General features: G+C 37.7%; 1 protein-coding gene across 1 annotated transcript in view; it reads left to right on the top strand.

Moving 5' to 3' along the window:
- The window catches only part of Usp32 (ubiquitin specific peptidase 32), a 127,109-nt gene that overhangs the window by 80,833 nt on the left and 32,121 nt on the right, over window positions 1–14,155 (top strand). Inside the window, exons 17-25 of the mRNA XM_005350446.2 lie at window positions 1,100–1,254; window positions 2,733–2,814; window positions 4,603–4,677; window positions 6,890–7,028; window positions 7,250–7,355; window positions 8,487–8,660; window positions 10,239–10,413; window positions 11,157–11,308; window positions 13,624–13,735. Coding sequence (XP_005350503.1) covers window positions 1,100–1,254; window positions 2,733–2,814; window positions 4,603–4,677; window positions 6,890–7,028; window positions 7,250–7,355; window positions 8,487–8,660; window positions 10,239–10,413; window positions 11,157–11,308; window positions 13,624–13,735 — 1,170 coding nt within the window. The remainder of the gene's footprint in view (window positions 1–1,099; window positions 1,255–2,732; window positions 2,815–4,602; window positions 4,678–6,889; window positions 7,029–7,249; window positions 7,356–8,486; window positions 8,661–10,238; window positions 10,414–11,156; window positions 11,309–13,623; window positions 13,736–14,155) is intronic.

Genomic DNA, 14,155 nt, shown 5'->3' with positions numbered 1-14,155 from the left:
CTCTCTCTCCCTGTCTGTCTGTCTGTCTGTCTGTCTGTCTGTCTGTCTGTCTGTCTGTCTGTCTGTCTGTCTGTCTGTCTGTGTTTGGTTTGGTTTTTTTCAAGACATGGTTTCTCTGTGTAACAGCCCTGTCCTGGAACTAGCTCTTGTAGACCAGCGTGGCCTCGAACTCACAGAGATCTGCCTGCCTCTGCCTCCCGAGTGCTGGGATTAAAGGTATATGCCACCACCCAGCTGCAATTCTGAGTTTTAAGAACTAGATTAGGTGAACAAAATTAACTATCTGTTGAATTCAAATTCCATTCTATTTCAAGCACCCTCTCTCTTTATTTTATTTTATTTTCCAGTTCTGGGCATTAAACCCAGGTCTTTTGCACATGCTGAGCAAACATTTTACTCCTGAGCTAAATCCCTAATCCCCTCCCGAAATTCTTTTTGTTTGCTTGTTTTTTCAAGACAAGGTTTCTCTGTAGCTTTGAAGGCAGTCCTAGAACTAGCTCTTGTACATCAGGGTGGCCTCGAACTCATAGAGATCCTCCTGCCTCTGCCTTCTGAGTGCTGGGATTAAAGGCGTGCACCACCACCACCCAGCCCTTTCCTATTCTTAAGGAGAATTTTATTTCATCTTGCTATTATGACCAAACTGAGAACAGCCATATACTGATGTCAGTTATTTTTTTTTTAATCATCATGTTCCCATTCTTGGGATCAAAATATGTCAGTTATTTGGATCACTATGCTTTTATTGTTCTTCTTCCAAAATTGAGGCTTTAAGATATTTGGGTCTCCAATTTTCTCAAGCAGCCCCCTTCTTTAGTTTCTTTGAAGCAGGGTCTTGTATAGCTCAGACTGACCTTTATGTAGCTGAGGATGACTCTGATGAACTCTTGGTCTTTTTGTGCTAGGATTACCATGTCCATCCATATTCAGGTTTTTCATAATATTCTTCATTTATAAGATTATTAAACATTTACTTCTTACTTCTCATCATTGTTTTCTAAATTACCATGGTCACCATTGCTGAGACCGGTGTTTTATGTTTGTTTGTAAATTTTTTTAATGTCTCCTTTTTTCCTTATCATACCTACTATAACTATAGGAAATGTACCTTCTCCAAATGCGCCTCTAAAGCGGGTATTAGCCTATACAGGCTGTTTTAGTAGAATGCAAACCATCAAGGAAATTCATGAATATTTGTCTCAAAGGCTTCGCATCAAAGAGGAAGATATGCGACTATGGCTATACAATAGTGAGGTAAGAAACATCTCAGATTCATGAAAAGTCTGATGTTAAATCATGCTGGGGATATAGTCCAGTGGTAAAGCGCTTGTTAATATATACTACGCTCTGGGTTTCAAAAAAAAGTTTAACTGTATTTCATAAATAAGAGAATTGTCTGTAGTAGTTATGCTAAAAGCCATTTCTGGGTTCTCAATGAAAACTTTAGAGTTTTAAGTTCTGTATACATACATGTAAACATTTGTCACCTGAGATCATAATGACAGTTAATCAACATGAGCAAAACAGTACCATTTTTTATAAATTGCTGTGGCATTATAAAGTTACAGCAAATAGTCTTATATTTTTCTTTTATTTTGTTATGTTTTATCTGCATGTAATGTCTGTACCACGCACATACCTGGTGCCCATGAAAACCAGAAGAGTGGTCAGATTCCCTGGAACTGGAGATACAAAAGGTTGTGAACAAAGGGTGCAGGGAAGGAAATCCTGGAGCTTTGTAAGGAAAAACAAGTGGTCTTAACCACAGAGCTCTGTCTCTAGCCCAGTCTTTTTTTTTTTTTAAGTAGATTTCTTGTTAGATTTCTTTTAAAGTTGCTTATGTACGTTTAAAATACAAGCAATGGCCCGGCGATGGTAGCGCACGCCTTTAATCCCAGCACTCAGGAGGCAGGCGGATCTCTGTGAGTTCGAGACCAGCCTGGTCTACAGAGCTAGTGCCAGGACAGGCTCCAAAGCCACAGAGAAACCCTGTCTCGAAAAACCAAAAAAAAAAAAATAAAATAAAATACAAGCAATGTAAAGTACATAGTAAAAATTCTTTATTTCCATCCCTGACCTTTATTTTCCATCCTCTTTGGAGGCAATGCTATATTAAATGCTTGTATGTTCTTCATAGTATATTCAGTATTGCTTGTATTCTAAAGCTGGGTCGTAAGTATAGTTTTCCTAGTTCTCTGTTCTCTAGTATATTCTTTCTTGTGTCCTGCTTTAGTCACCATTAAGAGGCATAATCATATAGGAATTAAGGGCACAGTTTGTGTGCACAAGGAAGGAAAATATGGGTAGCAATAGGGAAATAAGTAAATTCAGTTACAAGTTACAAAGTTACATTACTAAGAGTTAAATCCTTACTCTGCCATTTGTTAGTTGTATAGCTGAGGCAAGTCACTTAACATTCTATACCCCAGTTTTCACAGTAAAGGGGAATGAAGCTTTATTTTCTGCAAGTTCTGTTGTCCTGGTGAACTTTGGTTTGGTCTGTAGTGACTTATCTACTCTTTGCACAAATTATATATAATTTTGTTTCAGCAACATGTAAAATTTTAGAACACACTATCATTCCGTCACTTTGTCCCCTAAACTATAGATTTGAACAACTAAATATCTGTAAAATGTAAGTGCAAAGGAATAGTAGTTGTCATTCATTTTTTATTTTTGTATTTGTTTCAAGTTTACTAGCCAAATTAACAGGAGCATTTTCTTCTCTACAGAACTACCTGACTCTTTTGGATGATGAGGATCATAGGTTGGAATATCTGAAAATCCAGGATGAGCAGCACCTGGTAATTGAAGGTACAGAATAGAAATCCACATATATTTTAGATTGGGGGCATTTGTAGTAGTGGTGATGTATGTGGGGACTGTTTAGTTTTGTTATTGGGTTTTTGGTGTGTGTTGGGTTAATTTGGGGAAATTGTTGTTTTGTATTTTTGAGACAATCTCTTACAGCCCAGCTGGCCTTGAATTGCACTGAATAGATGAGGAAGATCTTTTACTTTTTACTCTGATCCTGCTGCCTCTGCCTTCCAGATGATGGCATAGATTAAGTTTTAGCTTTTAGGGTAAGACTCTACAGAATTACTCACTCAGTAATCCCATTTTACAATTTTCTCAAGATAGTTAGCATTATATTCCTTATATTAAAGCAGACCCACTGAACTCCTAGTGTGTTTCTTACCTACTAGATTGTTTCAAAAGAAGAATGGCCTGTTTATATGTAGCCTTAGGCTGACCAAGGAAGGAAAATGTGGGTGGCAACAGGTAAATTCAGTTGTAAGTTATGAAGTTTTATAAAATTTTCAGACTACCATTTTGAGTTAAGATACCAACATTTCTCCCCCAGTACTGGAAAATGAACCTAGGAACCCATGCATGTGAGGCATCCTACCAACTAAGTTTTGTTCCCATCTCCTCTCAGACTCTAGTATTCATTAGCACTGGCCCCTCACCAACAGTGCAACTTCTGTACTCACCGATGATTTACACATGACGCATTCACGTTGAAGTTGTGTTTTTCCCTATAATGCCTCATGAAAACACTGCATGTGATGAAATTAGTGGATTGCATCAACAATTGTTAATTTGATGAAAAGATTTTCATATTTCTGATTTTTATTTGTTTTGTTTTTTGTTTTTTTCAAGATAGTGTTTCTCTGTGACAGCTCTAGCTGTCCTTGGACTCACTTTGTAGACCAGGCTGGCTTTGAACTCAGAGATTTACCTGCCTCTACCTCCCGAGTGCTGGGATTAAAGGCATACACCATCACTGCCCAGCATATTTCTGATGTTTTAAATTTGGGAAATTTTACTATATCTAAACTTCAATTACTTCTGTAGCTGTTTAAATATAATTTTACTTCAAGTTAGTACTTGAAGTAGTGTCTTATTATTATTTGAAATGACTTTAAAATCCCCAGTAGAAAGAGTAGAATTGAACAAGCTATAATGATGATGATGTGTAAAGATTCTGTGATGAACTCCATTATTTTGTACATTAACCAAAGAGAGAGAGAGAGAGAGATCGATCAGTGAACCAAAAAAACAGTAAGGGGCTAAGGATGTAGAGATGTAATTCAGTTAGTAGACTTGTTGCCTGGCATACATGAGATTTTTTTTGTTTTGTTTTGATTTTTGTTTGTTTTAGTTTTTAAAGACAGGGCTTCTCAGTATGACCCTGGCTGTCCTGGAACTCTGTAGATCAGGCTGGCCTCAAACTCACAGAGATCTGCCTGCTTCTGCCAACACCACCCCCAAGTGCTCGGATTTAAGGTATGCCACCACTGCCTAGACTAGCATGTATGAATTTGATTCCTACTCCACATAAAACCAACTATAGTTGTAATACCAGCACTCAGGAAGTGGAGTCTGGTTATCGTTGGCTACACATAGATATAGCAAGTCTGTGGCTAGCCTGGGCTACAAGAAACACTCAAAATATAAAAAATTGGAATGATTTTAGACTTAGTAAAATTTACTTGATTTTTTTTAAGTTCTGGTAATAGAAATAATTTTTTAACATGGTTTTTTGAGTGATTGAATCATATGGGTAAGAAGTTAATACATTCCGTTCTGTCTTTCCAGTTCGCAACAAAGATATGAGCTGGCCTGAGGAAATGTCCTTTATAGCAAATAGTAGCAAAATAGATAGACATAAAGGTAAGTCGGTATATTTTTTTTTAAATATTTATTTATTATGAAAACAATATTCTGTTTGTGTGTATGCTAGCAGACCAGAAGAGGGCACCAGGCCCCATTACAGATGGTTCCGAGCCACCATGTCGTTGCTGGGAATTGAACTCAGGACTTTTGGAAGAGCAGGCAATGCTCTTAACCTCTGAGCCATCTCTCCAGCCCCATCGGTATATTATTTTTACAGACTTATTTTGTTGTAGTTGGAGATACTTTCACTATGTCATCTAGACTGAACTTGAATACTTGAACTTAATCCTCCTGCTACCTCAGGAGAGAGGCCACCACATCTAACATAGACAGTTTTAAACTTACTCTTTTTTGTTCTTTCTAACTCTGCAATTAAATAATTTATACACTGGATATGGTGATATACTTTTGTCACCCCAGCACTTGAGATAAAGCAGAGATCTAGAGCAGTCTGGGCTCAAAGTAAAAAACTCTGTCTCAAAAATAATAATAATAATAAGGGCTAGGAAGATAGCTCAGATAATAGAGTGCATAGCATAGGACTGTGAGGATTCAAGTTCAGAGCCCCAGCACCCATGTAAAAATTAAGTCACTGTAGTACATACCTATAATCTCCACACTGTGGAGACAAAAATAGAAGGATTCCTGGCCAGGTGGCTCCGCCAATTAGTGAGCTCCAGGTTCAGTGGGAGACCTTGTCATAGAAAGTAAAATGGAGGAAGAAACCCACATAATCTTCTGATCTTCAAATGCCCACATATACACATACAAATAATGATTCACAAATATATTTTTGTTAATTTGTTTGTTTTAAAAGACAGTGCCTTATGGGAAGTGGTGGGATGGGTATGACCAAAATACATTGTATATGTATATAGAATTCTCAAAAATAATTATTTTCATTTCTGAAGTTTATATTTTACTTTATGTGTATGAGTGTTTTGAATGCAGTTATGTCTGTACACCACAGGTGTGCCTGGAACCCTTAGGGTTCAGCATATTAAATCCCTGGGCTTGGGACAGTTATGAACCTCTACATGTGCTGAGAATCAAACCCAGGTCCTCTGGAAGAGCAGCAAGTGCTTTTAACTACTAAGCCATCAGGACTACCCCTCAAAGAATAAATTGTTTTAGATTTCCTTTCCTTTAAATCTAAGATCTTACTATATAACCCAGACTACATGATTTTTCCAGTACCGCCTTCCTAGTGCTAGAATCATAGGTGTATACAACCATGCCCAATATAAAGTCATCTTTGGAGAATTTAATTCTGGGTGTTTTTCTTATTGTAAACAGAGTCTCATATTGACTTCCTAATCCTCCTGCTTCTGTCTCCCAAGTATTGGTGTTATGAGCATGCCTACCACGAGATACCAACAGCCACAATTAAAAACAACACTTGGCTATTTCTAGGTTACAAATGAGCAAGGACCATCATGCTTACCCAAGAAACTCCATGAAAAACTGATGTGAATGACGTGATTAAAAAAATGTTAGGGGCTGGAGAAATGGCTAAGAGATCCTGAGTTCAATTCCCAGCAACCACATGGTTGTGTAATGAGATTTGGTGCCCTCTTCTGGCCTGAAGGCATACATCCAGGCACAATACTGTATGCATAATAAATAAATAAATTATTTTTAAAAAGCTTTTAAACTGGGCATTGGTGGCATACACCTTTAATCCCAACACTCGAGACCATTCTGATCCACAGAGCAAATTCCACAGCAGCCAAGGCTACGTAGAGAAGCCCTGTCTCAAAACACCAAAAAAAAAAGAAAAAAAGAAAAACTGAAAGTAAGGTTAAAGAAAAAACCCTCATCATTAATCTCCATTTATCTGACAGGGCGATAATGGCACATGCTATTATCATTTCAGCTATCAGGAGGCAGAGGCAGGTGAATCTCTGTGAGTTTGAGGCCAGCCTGGTCTACAGAGTGAGTTCCAGGACAGCCAGGGTTACACAGAGAAACCCTGTCTCAAAAAGAAAAAAAAAATTATCATGTTGGAAGCCAGTGTTGTGACGCATGCCTGTAATGCCAATACATGGAAGGTTAATGCAGGAGGATTCTTAGTTTGAGGTCAACCTCTAATGCTAAGTAAGTTTTTGTCAAAAATGGAAAAGAAAAGTAACACAGTTGAAGTTGAGTACAAATGACCATTCCTCAGCATGTTGTTATAGCTAGGCTCTTGTCTCATTATTTGTTGCAGTTCCCACAGAAAAGGGAGCCACAGGTCTGAGTAACCTGGGAAACACTTGCTTCATGAACTCAAGCATCCAGTGTGTTAGTAACACACAACCACTGACACAGTATTTTATCTCAGGGAGACATCTTTATGAACTCAACAGGTAATTTGACCCACTGGCAATTTATTTTCTGTAGCTTTGATCTAAATCCAATATTGCTTAAATCTCCTCTCCCTTTAAAGTGAAGGAAAAAATGTTATTTCATTGCCTTATCAAATATGAATAAGGGCCAAGGGATATGTCTTTTGATAGGTAGTTTTGTGCCCACATGATTGTAAATTATGGAGAATCTATGGCAACAAATTTCCCTCTCAAACTTCTAGGACAAATCCCATTGGTATGAAAGGCCATATGGCTAAATGCTATGGCGATTTGGTGCAGGAACTTTGGAGTGGAACTCAGAAGAATGTTGCCCCATTAAAGCTTCGGGTAAGCAGACTAAAATAATATGAAAGTATTATTATTCCCTAATGGTTCTTTTATCACTTTTATTGCACATTTTCTCTATTTAGCTTTCTTAATCAACTTTTAAATTATTTTACTAAGTATCCTAAATGCCAAATTTGCATAAAATCAAATAAGTGGAAAATATTGCTGTATGTGTAGTGAACAGAGCGAAAACACTAAAGAAACAGTACGTCTTTGAGACATTGTTCATTTTACAGATTTAACAACTCCTTTGCTTGTGTGAAGAGCAAACTTATTTGGTACTCCTTGACTGCTAGCATAGGCCACTTAATTATACCTGATAGATTTTTAGCATTGATAAGATAATTCAGTTGTAAGTCCTGATAGTTAAACACTATGCTTTTTGGCCTCTAATCTAACAGTAAAACCTAAGATAGAACAAGACCAGAATAGGTAACTAGAAGAAAACCTTTTTATACATTAGGAAATATTTCAGGATGATCAGTTGCCATTTTACTATTTCTATAAATAAAAATTTTATAAATATAAATCAAGCATCTCTGTGAATAAAGAACTGTTTGCTTTGATAGTATCTTAGAGTTCTATTGCTGTGATGAGACATCATGACTATGGCAACTTATAAAGAAAACATTTAATTGGGGCTGGCTTACTGTTCAGAGGTTTATTTCTTATTATCATGGTGGGACATGGTGGCATACTGTGATACTGGAGAGGTGGCTGAGAGTTCTACTGCTGGATAGGCAGATAGCAGGAAGAGAGAGGGACACTGGACCTGGCTTGAACTTCTGAAACTTCACATCCCACTTCCAGTGACACATTTCCTCCAACAAGGCCACACCCCCAATAGTGCCACTCTCTGTGGGCCCTTGGGAGCCATTTTCATTTTCAAACCACCACACAGATGGTAAACTAGGAAATGTTCTTGTCGAAATGCCTCTCAATTTTTGTCACCTGAGATTAAAGTTATAAAGAGTAAATTCTTATCCAGAATTTGTTTGCTGAAGGAGAGGAAGACCAAATATTATGCCATTTATTTTCTTTCTGATGTTTATCAATGATTGAATTATGGAACATGCTTGTTCCAAATTTTATAAGATAGGAAATAATGACTGCTACTCCTCCTTTTTATAGTGGACAATAGCAAAATATGCTCCCAGGTTTAATGGGTTCCAGCAACAAGACTCCCAAGAACTTCTGGCTTTCCTTTTGGATGGTCTTCATGAAGATCTCAACAGAGTCCACGAGAAGCCATATGTAGAACTAAAAGACAGTGATGGACGACCCGACTGGGAAGTTGCTGCAGAGGTTTGTTTGTTTTGAATGTCTTTTGTTGTTTTTAATGAGTCTTGTGTTCTACTGACTTAGCTGGACACTTTTTTTTATGCCTTTTGGTGAATAAACTAGCCAGTGTATGTGTGTACAGGTAATAATAGAGGTTAGAGGTTTGTGTTGGCTGTCTTCTTAATCTATGCCCTATCTTATTTTTGAGATATGTCTCTCACTGAACCTGTAGTTCACTGATTTGGCAGTCTAGCTAGCCAGCAGGTTCCAGGGGTCCTCCTGTCTCTATCCCCCCAGCGCTGAGTTTACAGGCCTGCCCCCAGGACCCTAGGTTAGTGTTTTTTCTTGGCCAACAATTCCTGGGCATGTGTAGTGTCACTCTATTCGAGAAAACTAGTTTTGACACTTGTAGCAGCTACCAACTGCACATAGCTTCTTAATTTGGCCTTGGATTTTGTGCTCTCTTCCCCTTGTCTGGTCTAAGATGTTGTCTGGTTTGAACTTAGACAGGTCTTATGAATGCTGTCACAGTTTCTGTGAATTCATATGTACATCCAGCCCTGTTGCATATGGAAAACACTGTTTCCTTAGATTTATCTTCCATCTCTAGATCTCATTTTTCTACCCCATCTTCTCATAGATCCCTGAGCCTGGAGGCTCGGGGTGTGATAAAGACATCCTATTTAGGGATGAGTGCTCAAGAGGTTCTCACTCTATGCATGTTTTTCTGTTGTGGATCTCTGTCTTAATTCCCATCTACTTCAAGAAGAGGTTTCCTTGATGAGAGTTCAGTAAGTCACTGATCTATGGATATAGTAGTATGTTGTTAGGAGTCATTTTATTTCAATATTCATTTAGCAGAAAACTGTAGGTTTTCCCATAGGGCCTATCATCTATCTAGTCTCAGATTCTTGGCCTCATTAACTGTCAAATACAAGTTCAATCTCAAGGAGCAGGCCTTATATCCAATCAAAAGGTGGTTGGTTAGTCTGAAAATATTTGTGCCACTATTGCATGAATGGGTATATCTTGCAGGCAAGTCACTATTATAGTTCACAGGATTCATAGCTGAGTAAGATTGATGATTCCTTTTCTCTTCCTGTAGTGTGTATAGTGCCTTCCGGTCAGTAAAAGTGAAGCGTATAGTTAAGAACCAGCTCAATTTCTCCATGTTCAATGGCATAAGTATGTGGTATATTCAGCAATAAAATCTTATGGTCAGATTGTACAGAGTAACAAAGAGCAGTGGCTTATGTTTGGGGAAGTCTATAGGATCTCTTTGGCCAACAATTCAAAATGATGTAACCCATTCCTGGATCTACAGGTTTTATTTGGTAGTATATAGTGTGTAGTGGGTCTCTTTATGTAGCTCTGACTGTCCTAGAACTTGCTGTGTTGACCAGGCTGGTCTCAAACTCACAGAGATCTGCTTTCTCTGCCTCCAGAGTGCCAGAATTAAAGATGTACACCAGCTATGCCTTCCTTGGTTTTAAGTTTCTTACCACAATTATATTCTGTGGTTATACTTAACCAGTAATTTTAAATTGTATTGAAAGGTTTATCTTTTAAATTTGTAAATAAAATTTTGTTTTTCCTTAATAGGCCTGGGACAACCATCTAAGGAGAAATAGATCAATCGTTGTGGACTTGTTCCATGGTCAGCTAAGATCCCAAGTCAAATGCAAGACATGTGGCCATATAAGTGTCCGATTCGACCCTTTCAATTTTTTGTCTTTACCACTTCCAATGGACAGTTATATGCATTTAGAAATAACAGGTAGGTTCTTCTTATTTAGCTTCTCTAGGATCACTAATTATAGGCTCAATGTCCTTTATGTATGGCTAGAAACCAAATATGAGTGAGTACATCCCATGTTCCTCTTTTTGGGTCTGGCTTACCTCACTCAGGATAGTGTTTTCTATTTCCATCCATTTGCATGCAAAATTCAAGAAGTCCTTGTTTTTTACTGCTGAGTAGTACTCTAATATGTATATATTCCATACTTTCTTCATCCATTCTTCCATTGAAGGGCATCTAGGTTGTTTCATGAATAAAAAAAAAAAAAAAGAAAAGAAATAACAGGTAGGTCACAGAGTTCTGAAAAACCAATTCATTTTTTTTTATTTTCCAGCCTGAATTTAGTTGTTTGCAATGAGTTCTCCTAAATATGAGTAGTCAGCATGTTATAATCAAGCAGTCCACATTAAGGCACAATTTCAGATTCCAAAGGTTTAGAGCATGGGCCTGTTTTTGAGCTCATTGATGCTTTCCTTAATTCTAGTCATAGCAGAAACTCTGAAAAGCTTGTAAAGCCAATCAGACTTCTTTATCAGATGAATATTGAAAAAAAAATCTTGATTTCAGTCAGTATTATTCCTAAGTTTTACTTTAACATTTACAAAAAAAATATCTAGGCTAAAATATTTGCTGTTTGCAAGTCAGATATATCTGTTGTGTTTTGTAAGACTTTCCTTTTAACCTGCATTTTACTAATAAAAAGTTTTTGTTTTATTTACTAGTAATTAAATTAGATGGTACTACCCCAATACGATATGGACTAAGACTGAATATGGATGAAAAGTACACAGGTTTGAAAAAGCAGCTGAGTGATCTCTGTGGACTTAAATCAGAACAAATCCTTCTTGCAGAAGTAAATAGTTCCAACATAAAGGTAATATTAGTTGTTCTTTCTAGGAAATATGATTCTATTCTTCAAAGATAGGTTTCACAGTGATTTCAGTTATTATGTTAATGCCTTACGATTATATTGCTGAGCTCCCACAGTCTACATCATCCTCAGCACCATTATCTTCCAGGCCCCTACTTGAATGACCCATTAAATCCTGCTTAAAGCATTCAACTGCTTTCCTAATCCAAAATTCACATTCTGCCAACAGAGTGGTCAGGCCCATCACAGCAATATCCCACTTCTGGTACCAGCTTCTGTCTTAGTCAGTATGTTGCTGTGAAGAGACCATGGCCAAGGCATCTCTTATAAAGAAAGCATTGAGTTGAGGCTTATTTACAGTTTTAGAAGGTTAGTCCACCATCATCATAGCAGGGAGCAGAGTGGCACACAAGCAGATTGTTGCTGGAGAAGTTCTACATCCTGATCAGCAGGCAGAAGGAAGAAAGAACGACAGTGGGCCTGACTTGGGCTTTTAAAACTACAAAACCCACCCCCAGTGACACACTTATTCCAACAAGGCCACACCTTCTAATTCTTATCAAGTAATACCACTCCTTAATGACTAAATGTTGCAGGGAGGCTGCTCCATAGGGAGCCTCTTCAATGCCCATCATCCTCTTGAAGTAATTGGTGCTGCCAGGAGATGTGCCTCATGTCATGAAAAGTCCAAATGCCATATTCTATAGTCTTTGAAAGGTTTGAAGAATGCCTGTCCATCTGAAATACATATCTGTCCATCTAGAAAATCTAACATGACTACAAACTTGACTGTTATAGATGACTCCATTTACCTATACTTCTTCATTATATATTACATTAATGAGCTACACAATCATAATACCTTAATCAAGAGCAGAAATATATATACACAGTATAGCAAAATTGACCTTAAATTTGTAACAATAAACCAAGATCCATACCAATGCAAATTATTCATATGTATATCATATCTCCCTTTAAATGTAAACAAATATTTATAAACAATATTTGGGAATATGTGCACAGTTTTCTCCAAACTGCTTCTTGCTGTTTATTGGGCGAAGTAATTTTTTTGAGTGGTGTTCAAGGTGACCTTTCAGGGGGGCTTGGTCCATCAAACCATATTAGTCTGGAAATAATCCACAGGTTCTGATTCTCTGTGGAAACAAAAGAAGAACCTCTTTTCCAAAGCAACATATCCTTATACGCAAATTCTAAAGTCAAGATACCTTCATAATATACAGGCTCATTTAGCTTAGCAGCCCATACAATGAAATGTCTCTCTGTTCTTAGCTCCTTCACAGTCAACAAATTTAAAGAAGGGGCCGGGGCACTTTTAATCCCAGCACTCAGAAAGCAGAGGCAGGATCTCTATGAGTTCAAGGCCAGCCTGGTCTACAAGTGCTAATTCCAATACAGGCTCCAAAGCTACAGAGAAGCCCTGTCTCGAAAAAAGAAAAATTAAAGAAAACACAATAATATACATAATCTAGACAACTGTCTATATTCTTACTCCTCCCTCTCCCAAGCCTACATACATTTATCCAACACTGTGACCCATTTAGAGGTGGGAGGGGGTCTCGGCATTTTTAAAAATTTTTTTATTGATATTGGTTCCAGGAGATCTAACACCTTCATACCAATGCACATAAAATAAAGTTAAATAAATAATTTAAAAGAGAGAGAGAGAGAGAGAGAGAGAGAGAGAGAGAGAGAAGGAGAAACCACCATCCTCATACCTCATCTCTCTAATCATCGGTGATTACTGATTCCCGCCCTCTGAACAAAGCCCATGCAGATTGACATTTTTGTTATTGTTGTTTCCTTTCACTCTGTGTAGCCTCGGCTGACCATCTCTTCTGGAAGGTGTGAGCCACCACACCCAGGCCGCATTGATTTTTTTTTTCTTATATAAAATGTAAAGAAATCTGTTGGGGTTTACAGTTTGGATAGTTGAGACAGAATGTAAAATTCGCAGTCACTCACAGCATATGTCCTTTCCATGGACAGGGATAAGGGTTTTCTTTAGCAGGGGGGTGAATTGTAAGTTTATCCAGCATTCATCTTTAGTTGGTCAAGGAAGACTGTTTTACTGTTGTGGTGGTACACCTTTAATCCCAGCAGGGGTAGAAGCAGGCAGATCTCTGTGTGCTCAAGGTCAGTTTGGTCTACAACGAGAGTTCCCAGACAGCCAGACAGAACTACGTAGTGAAACCTTGTCTTAAAAAAATAAAATAAATAAAAAATAAAATTTCTCTACATCACAGATAATTTTTCTATTTTATTTAAAACCTGTTTTTAATTTATTCTTTTTGTAGAACTTCCCTCAGGACAACCAAAAAGTTCGACTCTCAGTGAGTGGATTTTTGTGTGCATTTGAAATTCCCGTTCTTGCATCTCCAGTCTCAGCGTGTAGTCCAATACAAACAGGTAACCTCGGGATCTCAGTGTTAAACTTTGGTGTAGGGCCATCAGAATAGCTTAGCTTGATAAAGGGACTTGCAGTGATCTAAGCCTGATGACCTGACATGGTGGAAGGAGAGAACTGACTCCTGCAAATTGTTCTCTGACTTCCACATGCATGCTGAAACATGTGCTTGCACACACATATATGTACACATACATAAATGTAATAAGATTTGGTCTAAGAGGTATATATATATATATATATATATATATATATATAGTTTGTTTTGTTTTCTGAGACACTCGGGGCTACACAAAGAAGCTATGACTGTCCTGGAATTGCCTTTGTAGACCAGGCTGAATTTGAATCACAGAGATCTGAGTGCTGGGACTAAAATCACAACTGAAACCTTTTGAACTGGAGCTTTTTTGTTATACTAAAAA

The sequence above is a fragment of the Microtus ochrogaster genome, chromosome 7, assembly GCF_000317375.1.
Source record: "Microtus ochrogaster isolate Prairie Vole_2 chromosome 7, MicOch1.0, whole genome shotgun sequence".
In the NCBI taxonomy this organism is placed as follows: domain Eukaryota; kingdom Metazoa; phylum Chordata; class Mammalia; order Rodentia; family Cricetidae; genus Microtus; species Microtus ochrogaster.
This window is presented reverse-complemented; position numbering and strand designations above follow the sequence as displayed.